The sequence below is a fragment of the Xenia sp. Carnegie-2017 genome, unplaced genomic scaffold (genome assembly GCF_021976095.1).
Source record: "Xenia sp. Carnegie-2017 unplaced genomic scaffold, XeniaSp_v1 HiC_scaffold_20, whole genome shotgun sequence".
NCBI classification, from domain to species: domain Eukaryota; kingdom Metazoa; phylum Cnidaria; class Anthozoa; order Malacalcyonacea; family Xeniidae; genus Xenia; species Xenia sp. Carnegie-2017.
The window spans coordinates 11,116,767-11,128,778 of NW_025813483.1; the positions used below are offsets into that span (position 1 = coordinate 11,116,767).

General features: G+C 36.2%; 1 protein-coding gene and 1 long non-coding RNA gene across 2 annotated transcripts; one reads left to right on the top strand and one right to left on the bottom strand.

Moving 5' to 3' along the window:
* Nucleotides 1–1,916: 1,916 nt before the first annotated feature.
* On the top strand, nucleotides 1,917–12,012 carry LOC124442223 (transient receptor potential cation channel subfamily A member 1-like). The gene is made up of 16 exons (XM_046992712.1): nucleotides 1,917–2,488; nucleotides 2,887–3,205; nucleotides 3,277–3,453; nucleotides 4,182–4,418; nucleotides 4,596–4,896; nucleotides 4,997–5,237; nucleotides 5,325–5,414; nucleotides 5,494–5,735; nucleotides 5,851–6,142; nucleotides 6,726–6,894; nucleotides 8,272–8,508; nucleotides 9,228–9,316; nucleotides 9,649–9,897; nucleotides 9,967–10,284; nucleotides 10,647–11,013; nucleotides 11,354–12,012. The coding sequence occupies exons 2-16, from the start codon at nucleotides 2,902–2,904 to the stop codon at nucleotides 11,725–11,727; spliced, it is 3,687 nt and encodes a 1,228-aa protein (XP_046848668.1). The 5' UTR covers nucleotides 1,917–2,488; nucleotides 2,887–2,901; the 3' UTR covers nucleotides 11,728–12,012.
* On the bottom strand, nucleotides 7,304–7,838 carry LOC124442254. Its single transcript, XR_006947194.1, has 2 exons — nucleotides 7,528–7,838; nucleotides 7,304–7,337 (listed from the first exon to the last, which is right to left on the bottom strand). It is a non-coding gene; the product is annotated as an uncharacterized LOC124442254 (long non-coding RNA).

The window sequence follows — 12,012 nt, forward strand, 5'->3', positions numbered from 1 at the left end:
GTAGCTGCTGTTGCTTGGCGTGTACCATTTACAACGTTTGAATACATCCCGAGGGACGAAAGGTAAATTATTTTTTTATTTAAGGCGAATTAGCTTTTTCTTCTCCTTCACTTTAAAATTTAGATTTCTCTACAAAAGAGAAAAGAGTTAACCCTACGACTGTACAACAGATAACCACGCAGGGCTATATTGCGATTCTTTTTCGGTTCTTGAAAAAAAAATCCAAGATAGACACATTTTAAAAAAGTTTCCACTTCATCAAAAGATAGGTCTTTTTTAACGTTACGTATCTTCTATTTTTATTTACCTTTTATCAACATTTGCATGTGTTTATCTTAGTGCCTTCCTTTTTATCTACCTTTTGCATGTTTACCTTTTGTTTACATTTGTGTCTAACTTTATGTCCTACTTTTGTGTGTAACTTTTTGTCTACTTTGGTGTCAACCTTTGTGTCTACCTTTTTGTGTATCTTTCAATCTAAATTTATGTCTACCTTTGTGTCTACCTTTTTGTTTAATTTCTTGTATGACAATTTGTGCGCGTTTTTCGTCTGACTTTTGGTCTACCTTTGTGTCTACCTTTTTTCTATCTTTTTGTCTACCAGTGTCTACTTTTTTGTCTAACTTTGTGTCTACCTTTGTTTCTACCATTGTGTCTACCTTTGTGTCTACTTTTTTTAAGTTTTGTCCACCTTGTTGTCTAACTTTTTGCATACCTTTGTGTCTACTTTTTGTCTACCTTTTTGTCTTCCTTTTTTGACAACCTTATGTGTATCTTTTGGTTTTGACTACCGTTGTATCCAACTTTTTGTCTATCTTTCAATCTAAATTTATGTCAACATTTGTGTCTATCTTTTTGTCTGCCTTTGTATCTACCTTTTGCCTATCATGATGTGTATCTTTTTGTGTCTACCTTTGCGTCTAACTTTTTATCTACGTTTGGGTATACCTTTTGTCTTCCTTTGTGTCTCTCTTTTGGTCTTTCTTTTGTTTGTCCATCATTTTGGTCATTTTGTTGTTTATTTCTTTCATTCATTCATTTTGTCTTCCTTTCCTTTTTTGTCTTTTTTGTTCTTTATCTTTCTGTTACCATTTTATTATTCTTTCCATGTCTGTCTTTTCATCCATCTGTCCCACCTTTTCATTTTCTATCATTATGTCTGTTTCTTTCTTGTCCATCTTTGTATTTCCCTTCGTGTTTACCTTTTGTCTGTCTTTGTGTTTGCCTTCGTGTGTTTAGTTTTGTCTATTTTTTTCCACCTTTTTATCAATCTTTTTGTGTCCACGTTTTCGTCTACCTTTTTGTTAAACTTGTCTTCTCTCTTTGTATGTACCTTTTGCCAACTTTTATGTCTATCTTTTTGTATACCTTCGTGTCTAGCTTTATGTCTACCTTTGTGTCTGTCTTTAATCTACCATTGTGTCTACCTCTTTGTTTACTATGGTATATATCTTGTTTCTACCTTTATGTCTACAATTTGTCACCATCGTTTTCATCATTTCAACTAGCGAACAGTAAATTTTTCAAATAAAAACAGAAGCCGAAGTTGATCCAATATTAATGATTTTCTGATTTTTTGATTTTCACTAAAATATTTCCGTTTTAGGATAGCCCTCCCCCCTTGGAAAACATGTCCACCATCTTCGATCGACAGGTTTACCAAGCAGATGGTGCAACCCTATTTCTGGGGGATTATTTTGTTTCTAAAACATGCAAGTTTTTGTTGTGATCCATGCGGTAGTTTTGACGTTATTTGACTTTCCAATTTAGATAAGCGCATCGGAAATGCACGATAACTCTATAAAGTCTTACATAGACAAATGATTTATTTCATTTCATCTTGATCTTTTGCCTCTCTTTAAAAATACCTAAAATTGTCGAATCGTGTTTCATTTCTCGTTTGTTGTTCAACAAAACATAAAATTTTGAAGATTGTTTTGTCAGGTTTTGTGTCAACGTCGTGTGATGAAAATTCCATTTTTGCAATTTCAATGACGTCATGCGGTCAATGTCTTTCCTCCAGCATAGTTAATACCGGAAAATGATTTTGCGTCTTCGATGATGCGTAGCACTTAAATGTGATAGTTTGCTATTCCATCAATATCTAGCTCATGAACAGGTATCATTTAGTTAAACTCTTGATGGTAGGAAATTGGCAATATTCGGATAAACTTGTATCGATATTTTGGAAGGGCGATAAGTTCATGCTGTCTTAGATGCGCGTGACGATTATTCTGACATTCGTATAAACGACCATGTATAAATAAAGATGGTGCTTCAGGCCTATAATGCAACGGTTGGTATTCTATACTCTGAATGTTAGTGAGTTGGCGACGCAAGTCACCCAAGAAACCAAGCTCTAAGTACACCGTACGTCTTCAGTTGTTGTTCTATGGTCAAATAAACGACGTGATGATTTTAATGATGTATTGTCTGCGCTCCCATTTTCCTGCTTCATGAAGTTTCAACAATACGTAATTTGATAAAGGTATATATGTCAGTTTCAGCTTTGTATAAATCACATCTGGTTATGTGACAACGTTTATTATTACGTCATAAGGTTGGTATATTTGTTGCAACGAATTGATTGTTCATTCGAGTTATAATATCGTCAAGTATCGTCGAGAGTATTATGAGATATTGAAAGGCGAAACATGGCTTCATGCATGCTTATGTGCCATGGATAAGCGTATGGCTGCGGAAAATCGATAATTTAGTAGGCAAACCATATTCATACATGCATCTTCCTCTTTATTAGTTTCTACTTAAATCAATAAGTGATTACAGATTTTAACATATGAATATATGAATATGAGCCGCCAATTGTCTAAGTTCTGCCGCCCCTGTTGTTGTTTGTTCATTGGAATTTTTTGTGCATTTTTAAAGTGATAATTGTCACGAATGGCGAACCACGTGAGATCGCGTTGGCACGTGGGCTTTCCACGACGCCAGAGAAGCGTGGACTATGATTTATCAAGTGAAGTCAATCGTGCTGCACATTTTGCCCTGGCCAGACTGAAACCCATTGATGAGCAAGACACAACAGATTTGCAACGAGCAGGGACCGTACCCGATGTGAGTGACGTTGACGAAAACGGGAGTAAGGTGCAAAATAGTTTAGCTGATCAAATGAAACTGGCGGCAATTTATGACGACCAAAGAATGATCAATAATATTTTGAGAGAGAAAACAAGTGACCGTGAAAGTTTGTATTTCGTTGATGAAATATTAATCTCTTTCCTTCAACCAGCTCGATATTTAAATGTTCTTTTGTAGTTCAAAGATTACTCTCGAAAACTGATGAAAGAGGACAACCATGTATATTTTACGCTTTGGAGTCGCGAAGTCTTAATTCTCTTACTTCCTTGTTAAATTACGTAAAAGACACCAAGTGTGTGATAGCTAAGAACGGGGAGAGTGTACTTCATGTAGCCACGAGAATGGGTGACGTAGGTAAGGCTGGAAGCCATGCTGCGTATTCGGACTTAGGCTTTTCTTTTTGATAAGTTGTTAAAAGCAAAATTTCCTTAAAATGGTTTTTGTGAAATTTGATTGATATTAATATACTATCAAGCTTGTTGTCACTGCTGTAATGGATTACTTTGCTTTAAAATGTATGTCAACCTATGAGCAATTATGTATAAATCCCTCTTGGTATTCTTACACTAGCCTTGTGCTAACTCCAACCCCAACTCTAACTAACCACGAAGTAAGTTTACCCATTGCCATGCAGTTGTCATTCACGTATCCATATAGTTGTTTGTCTCTACGTAGCAAGTTATCTGTGGTGAATTTTGATGTAGGCCAAGGTATTTCATAGTTGTACTATTTGCCAAGGGATATTTTAAGGATCTTACACAGGGAAGGGGCCAACCACAAGACACCCCGTTAAGCGCGAGCCATGTGGCAGAGGGACCTGAAATACCCTTCCCAAGTAAAATTTTAAAAACTGCATCGTTGTAAATGCTATTTTATGCATTTGAAAGCAAATTACTAACAGCGTAAAAGATGTGCTATGAAATAAGCATTCTTTCTTCAACCGAGCAATGTATTATCCGCAATATAATATTTGAAAAACACGCCAAAAGGGCTTAAGATGGAGAGGGGGGGGATTTGATTCAGTGCGAGGCCAACATGAGTGCCTGAGATTTTCATTATCACCTTATCTCTTTGTGATGTAGATTTTCTTCATAACTTGTTGCAACATGACTTCATTGTTCATCTTGTGAACCATGTTGAAAGCGTGAATGGTCGATCGCCACTTCATTTTGCCGCAACGTTCAACCATGTTGAGATCGCCAAGGTGTTGCTAGAACACGGTGGAAAGATAACAGAGGTTGATATCACAGAAAGATGTCCATTGTACATTGCTGCTAATAAAGGACATGCTAATATGCTTGAACTTTTCCTGAAACACGGTAAAACGATTTTCGCAACATGATATGTGTATTTTGTTTAATGACTTTCGTATTCGGCAGAAGGATTAAAGATTTTTCGTTTGTCCTCCTGAAATGTGAAAATGTTATTTGTTTAAACGAAAGGTACAGTCGCCCCCTTCCTGCTGCCTATGTATTTATAATACATTTCTATTTCAGAAAAAAGCAGAGTGCAAGAGTTATTGTTCAGCGAGGATTATGGTGGCAGGTATTACCGCAATATACTTCATGTTGCTGTGGACAGTGGAGATGAATGTACTGTACAAGTTTGTCTGCAAGATGAAGATGTGATTCGTGAAGATTTGCGCGAAGAAATCAGACATGGAGATGGTTATTTGATTCATGCGGCTTGCAAAAATGGCATGAAGAAGAGTTTATTTCGATTTATGGATGTGATGAGACATTTGGACTTACTTCAGTTGAACAGAAAGGATAAACAAGGATTCACTCCGATTCATAAGTAGGTTTTACGTTTCATTCGTATCATCTGTACATTTAATTATTCAGGACTATTGGATTTAAGCCTGGCGTTATCGCTTTGACAATTTATTTCATTCTAGAGCCGCAATCAATAATCACAGTGGTATTGTCTCTTACATTGGATCAAAATCCAAGATTTTTGTCAATGAAAAGACGGAAAACTCCCAGTCTGCCTTGGTCCTTGCCGCTCAACGTGGTCATGTTCGTGTCGTTGAAGAACTGCTTAAATTGAAAGCTGATTTTACCATTCGTGATGACAGCAATAGAACGGTTCTTCACTATGCAATTGCATATCCTGAAACATTGAGAATTTTGCTGAAGGTATACAATTTGCACGTGTTTGTTATCGTTTTGTTTGGAGATGAAAAGCGAAGCTTTAAATTTTAATCATAATCAAACACAATGTAGAAAAAAGATCTCGTGCCGTTGCTTATTAACGAGAAAGAAATAGACGGTTATACTCCCATTCATAATGCCGCCTTAAAAGGATTACTTGAGGTAAGTGGGTTGCTTTTGCTTTGAAATTAAGTCAAGACATACACAAGTACATTACAGGAGGCTCATTTCTTTATTTCAGAGTGTCCGTATTTTGTTAGAATATAACGCTGATCTGAATGTCTTCACGAACACTTCTCGTTCGCCATTACATTGCGCTGTTAGTTCACAGAACTCTGATGTGGTTGAATTAATCCTAGCCAATGAACCAGCTTTGATCAACAAGGTCGATGCCACAGGGAAAACGCCGCTCCATACAGCAGCGAACTACAGTAGCCCAGAGGTCGTCAAATGTCTTCTGAATAACGGAGCACTTATACTGAGGTAATTTTCTATCTTGCCTTCAACGGAGTTTACAGAGAAAAAGATAACTGTAAAATGTCTTAACTTAATTGATAGGGAAGAAAGATTTGAGTAAAATATTTATTGTGTACTTAAGGGATGGAAATATGTTTAGTCCACTTCACATTGCTGCGTTCAAAGGACATCTTAATATTGTTGAATTGTTGGTGATGTTCAAACCTTCCATGATCGATTGGGAAAATAAATACAAACGAACAGCATTGCTTACAGCAGCTGTGAAAGGCAAAGCAGATGTTGTGAAGTATTTGCTAGATAACATGGCGGCAATTACAGAAGATTATGAGTTCTTTAACTGCTTGGATTGGACCATCATAAATGACGATACAAAAAGCGCTATGGTGATGATGTGTCATGATAGATGGAAAGAGGTATGTTTCATTATAATGTATTTGATTTTTATAATTTCGTGAGAGCACAATGGTTATAAGACATTTAAAGTAGACGACAGATTTCATTATAGCATTTTATAACACCTTATTCAACTGTAAATAATTATTCATAACTATTGATACTTCCGCTTTATCACTATCACATATTATCATGTAAACTCCTATATTTATTCACTTCGCACTGAAGATGGCATAAAGTATGCCGAAACATGTTTGCTATAAAGAAATTTGTCGTCTATTTTAAATGTATTTGATTTTATTGTCAGTATAGCAATTTGGTGGAGGGCATATCATTGGTTTGACAGAAAGTATATGTTCAACATGTTTCTTATTAAAGAATGTTATATGCAGTGCGGTGTTTGAAATTAAATGAAGATATGATCTTCGCATGTTGAGTCACCTGAATTTTTCAGGTTCATAAGACAATTGCTTAAATTGTCCAGCAAAAGTGCGAAGATCATATCTTCATTTAATGTTTCTTATTCTTGTGCATCTTCAGTGTACTGGTGTTGTTGTGTTTTGACAAACTGTCGTTTACGAACAACACTGAACTTGTGTTCAGATTATTTTCAAGACAAAAAATGGTACAGAAGGAACGATGGCGAAGTTGGTTTCTAAGAATATGTCCGAAGTGGCGTATCGAGCTCTTTCTAACAGCATGAAAACCACAGGTCACCCAGAGAGTATTGATCATTTGGTTGCATACGACTTTTTGTGTTTACAAAATACAGGTGTGGTGAGCAAGCTATCTTATATAGAAAATAAAGATCTACTTGTGAATCTTAACATAATCAAAAGAAAGTTCTCAAAAAACGTTAAAAAATTGAGAATGCTACAATTTTCATAGTAGCTACTACGCTCAATGGCTCCGCCAAGTGGGGTGCAATATTTTCTACACAAAGAAAATATTCTTATTTCACAGTTTCTACCCCCCTAAATTTAGGGGGGTCTTGGAATTTTCAAAAATGCCTTCTAGGGGTGGGTCGAAAAAATTTTGAATTTCTAGGGGTGGGTTATAAACTAGGGGTGGGTATGTCTATGTAGGGGTGGGTTCCGAGATTTTCCCTATTAGAAAAATTAAAAAATAGATGAAATGCATCTATGATAAAAAAAGTTAATAACTTCAAAGTTCAACATCACTCAATTTTTGCCCCCATGTTATTGCATCATCTATCTTCATATTACCCTATAAGGGACCAAAAATATCTCCCTAATTTGACACCATGTCATGCTCTCAATCCCACCCAACACTGGGTGGATTGAGAGAGCATACAGCAAATTGCAGTTGATTTGCACTGCAAGACGGAACAAACTTCTGGTCGACAATATCCGCCATGAGTTCTTCCTGAACGTGCTGGAACTACCTGTCCGGGAGTGTACCACTGGATACAATGAAGAGATAGAGTTAGCCTCAAAGAAGAAGATATTTGGCGAGTTTGGTGAACTTGCTTGATTGACAATATTAGTGAATACATAGACTTTATCAGTGTTGTATATAGTATGCATAGAGAGACCATAAATAAGTCTAAAATCAGCTTTCCCGTAGAAAAAAACGAATTGTTTTTCGGCTCGTATGTAGGGGTGGGTAAGGAAATTTTGGACCCAAATGTAGGGGTGGGTTACCAATTTGGGGTGGGTATGTCTATGTAGGGGTGGGTTCCAACCCCTCTAGAAACTATGTATTATATATTTTCTTCATTTATGCAATTTAAAAATATGAACAAACAATTATAATCACCATCACCACCTTCACCATCTACACAACCACCACCACCACCACCACAACAACAACCACCATCACCATCAACACAACCACCACCACCACAACAATCACCATCACCATCTCACATCCACCACCACCACCACAACAATCACCATCACCATCTACACAACCACCACCACAACAACCACCACACAAAAACCACATAAAAGAAACAGTCACGTGGTTAGGTTATTTATATCTTATCATATTTGAATAAGACATTTTGTATAGACATAGCCACTGACTACGCTTTTTAGAACCGTGTTTTCATTTTACTGTTTTCATCGTGTACATCTTCTGTCTCCTTTTCCACAAGGCTTTCCTTATAGTTATCCTTTTTTCGCAGTTACAAACAAGAGAGGTAAAAAACTCAAGCCATTAACCGCCATCAAAGCGATGTTGCGAAATAGCAGTTACCAATGCCTATGTCATCCTGTTTGCTGTAAATACCTTAAAGCCAAATGGATGGAATTTGGATGGAAAGTGTACACAACAAGTTTTATGTTTTATTTCTTGTTTTTGGTTTCTCTTAACGTCTACGCGTTTGGAATTCCTTCATATAAGGCGTCTGTTGGCAAAGATGGTAATGTGAAGATTAATCAAAATACATAACAACGGTAACTCCAAGTAACGTAAACATTTTGATTCAATGTTTCCACTTTATTTAGTCATCATCAGAAATGGTTATGTTACATGTGTATGCATTATATGTAGACTGTATGTGATTTGATGTAGTTGACAGAAGGCAGATAGTTCTCTCTTGCCCCGCCACAAGACTACACGAATATGCTACTACAGACAACAAATCAAAAATCTATAAACACATCAACAGCTGCGAACAATTTACTCATCTCACTGATTTCTTACAACTTAACATGGACGAACCCAATACCGAACAATTTGACCCAACTCTCTTCCTGTTGAACAACTGTCACATCATAGACAGGGCAAGGATTGGTCAAACCTTTTATTCAAAGAAACACTCCCCATCCGTAGAAAAAAACCGGAACTTAATCATGGCACTAAAGCTTCGAGTGAACTATCTGTTTCTGTTAACTTGGTCAAATTACATAAAGTCTATATATACTGCGCACGCATTTAATATAATCATTCCTGATGATAACTATATTGAGTAGAAATGTTGAATCAAAATGCTTACGATATTTGGAGTTACCGTTGTTATGTATTTTAATTAAAATACTCAGTGGTTCCCGAAAACATTTTCGAGGAGATTAATTATTTCACGATTTTCTTGAATTTGTTTAGTTTTATGATTTCGTTATTGAAACTATTTGTGTTTAGAATTACCAAATGCGTCGATAAATGTTAAGGTAGCGATGCTTATCTGCCTCATATCTGCTGGCGTTCAAACATTGAAAGAAATCGGTCAGGTTAGCATTCAGTTTGTGGTCGTAAAAGTTCCCTCGTATAAACCATGTATATTATAAATGCCACTTTATGTTTGTGCTCGTTGCAAAGCTGTTATAAAATATCAGGGACTGCCAACAAAAAACTGTTGTTTTCTTCAACAGCAATCCTTCATTTCTATAACATTTCTCTAAGAAATGACGAGCTACAAACCTATAACAATAATTTTTTGTGTGTAGGGCTGATTTTTTTGTCCTTTCCCTTGTATAAGAATGGCGAAATCGTTAAAAAGGAATTTACAAAATATGTCTACCCTTAATCTCTTGATATTGACATGCTCTTTTTAATTATGTAGTTATTCGTTTACAAATTCAATTATTTTATGGACAAAGTCAACTATTTGGAATGTGTTCTCTACGTATCAACATTCATCTTTGCTGTACCAAGTAACGACAGTATGTCTGTAAAGACAAGTTTTCAATGGATGGCCTGTTCTGTAGCGTTATTCTGTGCTTGGATAAATCTTATTATGTATCTAAGAAGGTTTGCCTCCTACGGTATAATTATTCTCATGATGAGAAAAATTTCCTTCACACTAATCAAGGTTCGTCTGCTGAAGTTATGAGTTCTCCCTCAACCCTAATGTTTAATGATATCAACAATTCGTATTTAGGTCATGGGTCTCTTAATATTTTTCTTGGTCGCTTTTGCTGCCGCTTTTACAGTAATAATGAATGATAGACAGGGATTTGAGTGGTTTAGCGTGTCTATCTTAACTGGAGCAACAATGACGATGGGAGAGTTTGATTTTAAACAGACATTTCTCGGTGACCACTCTGATTACAACACATTTTATCCATTACAGTTGGTCCTCCTTGTTGGTTTTCTTGTCGTTATGCCTATCATTATTATGAACCTTCTGCTTGCCCTTGCCATTGATGATACCAGTAGCATTATGCAACACGCTAAGCTGCAGAAACACATTCAAACGGTAAGGATATTCATGAAGCTATCAAATTAGATCCTAAAGATAACGTATGTCAATGAAGTTAGTGATGAATGAACGTCAGACAACAAGAACAGTCTGTACAGTATCTAAAATATAAACTAAGATAACGTGTGTCGGTGTAGGTAGCGATGAATGAGCAATGGAGAACGAGAACAGTCTTTGCACTATCTAGAATATAAACTATGATAACGTGTGTCATTGTAGTTAGTGATGAATGAAAACAGAGAACGGGGACAGTTTTTACACTACTTAAACTAAGATGACGTGTAGGTGGTGATGAATGAATGAGGTGAATAAAAGCAATCGTTATGATATTTATAACATTTTTCTTTTAATTGATTTAGGCGAACATGATAATTGACATAGAACGGAAAAGGTCTTCATTTCCATGGCGAAGTAGAAAAACACTCATACCTTGTTTACAGGAGAGACCCAACAAGACATACAACTTTACCCGCGCCGTTTGGGATTTTATATTTTACGGTCCTGATTTTTCTACCAATGTAGTCGATGAGAGCCGGGAAGAAATGGGAAAGAAACAAGACATGTCAACGTTGATTGAAATGGTGAAAGAACTGCAAAGGCAGAATGCTGTTTTGCAAAATAAAATGTTAGAGATTCAAAACGAGTTTACAATGGAAAGGAATCGTAGATCAATCGAGTATGTCCGAATGAGTCAAGATAAACAAAACGCTACTACTCAATTTCGAGGTAACATTTCTTATTTGTAAAAATTTTACTGAGTTTTCCACAAACACACTTCAAGTTCTCGTTCTCTGTTGTTCAAACATCACTACCTACACTGACACACGTTATCTTAGTTTATATTTTAGGTAGTATAAGGACAATTTTCGTGTAGTATAAAGACAGTTTTCGTTCTCTTTTGTTCATACATCACTACCTACTTTGACCTACATTCCTTAGTTTATATTTTAGGTAATTTAAAGACTGTTCTTGTTCTTTGTTGTTTATACATCACCACCCACATTGACATACATTGTAAGTAGTGAAGAAGCTGTTGCCTTACGTACGTTTGTGATTTCTTAACTAGGTTACAGTGAGAGCATAGAAGCCTTTAATCCAGAGGAGACAAGAGCTGAGTCTAAGCGAAAAGCTTGGGGAAGAGTACAAAACGATCATAAGAAATTCGGTGTACCGAATACAAGTGACTATGGCGTCGGTGATGATTTGAAGTATTCTGAAGGAGATTTTGACGAAGAGAGAGAAGCAAGAGAGAACGATCCCGAATTAAATGAATTAAAGAGACAGCATAGTCAAATGGATACATATGAAGATAAAGATGGGGTAGCCGTTCATGATGATGTAACAATTTCTGTGAATGAAAATGAGGCTGAAGACAGTAGACTATTTAATAATAATGATAAACTGTCAATGATTCTTCGTACTGATTCCAGTGTTGTCTGAAATGCTGAAACAGCAAATCCTTAGGAACTCATTCCACCGAGTTAACCACAATATGCTCTTATGGAAACTGTCTTCAATATAGTTAGAGATTTCCCCAAAGTGGTAGCGCATGATTTTAACAAGATGTGTCATTTTGGCAGCAAGAAAATAGTTTTAATGTGTTATAATTCTAGAATACAAACCTTACTAACGCCCATGGCATGATCTTTGGGCTTAGCGCAGCGTAGCAACTGTACCTTTTTTTTTATATGCATAAAAAATGTTAAATAAAGGTTCCAAAACCAA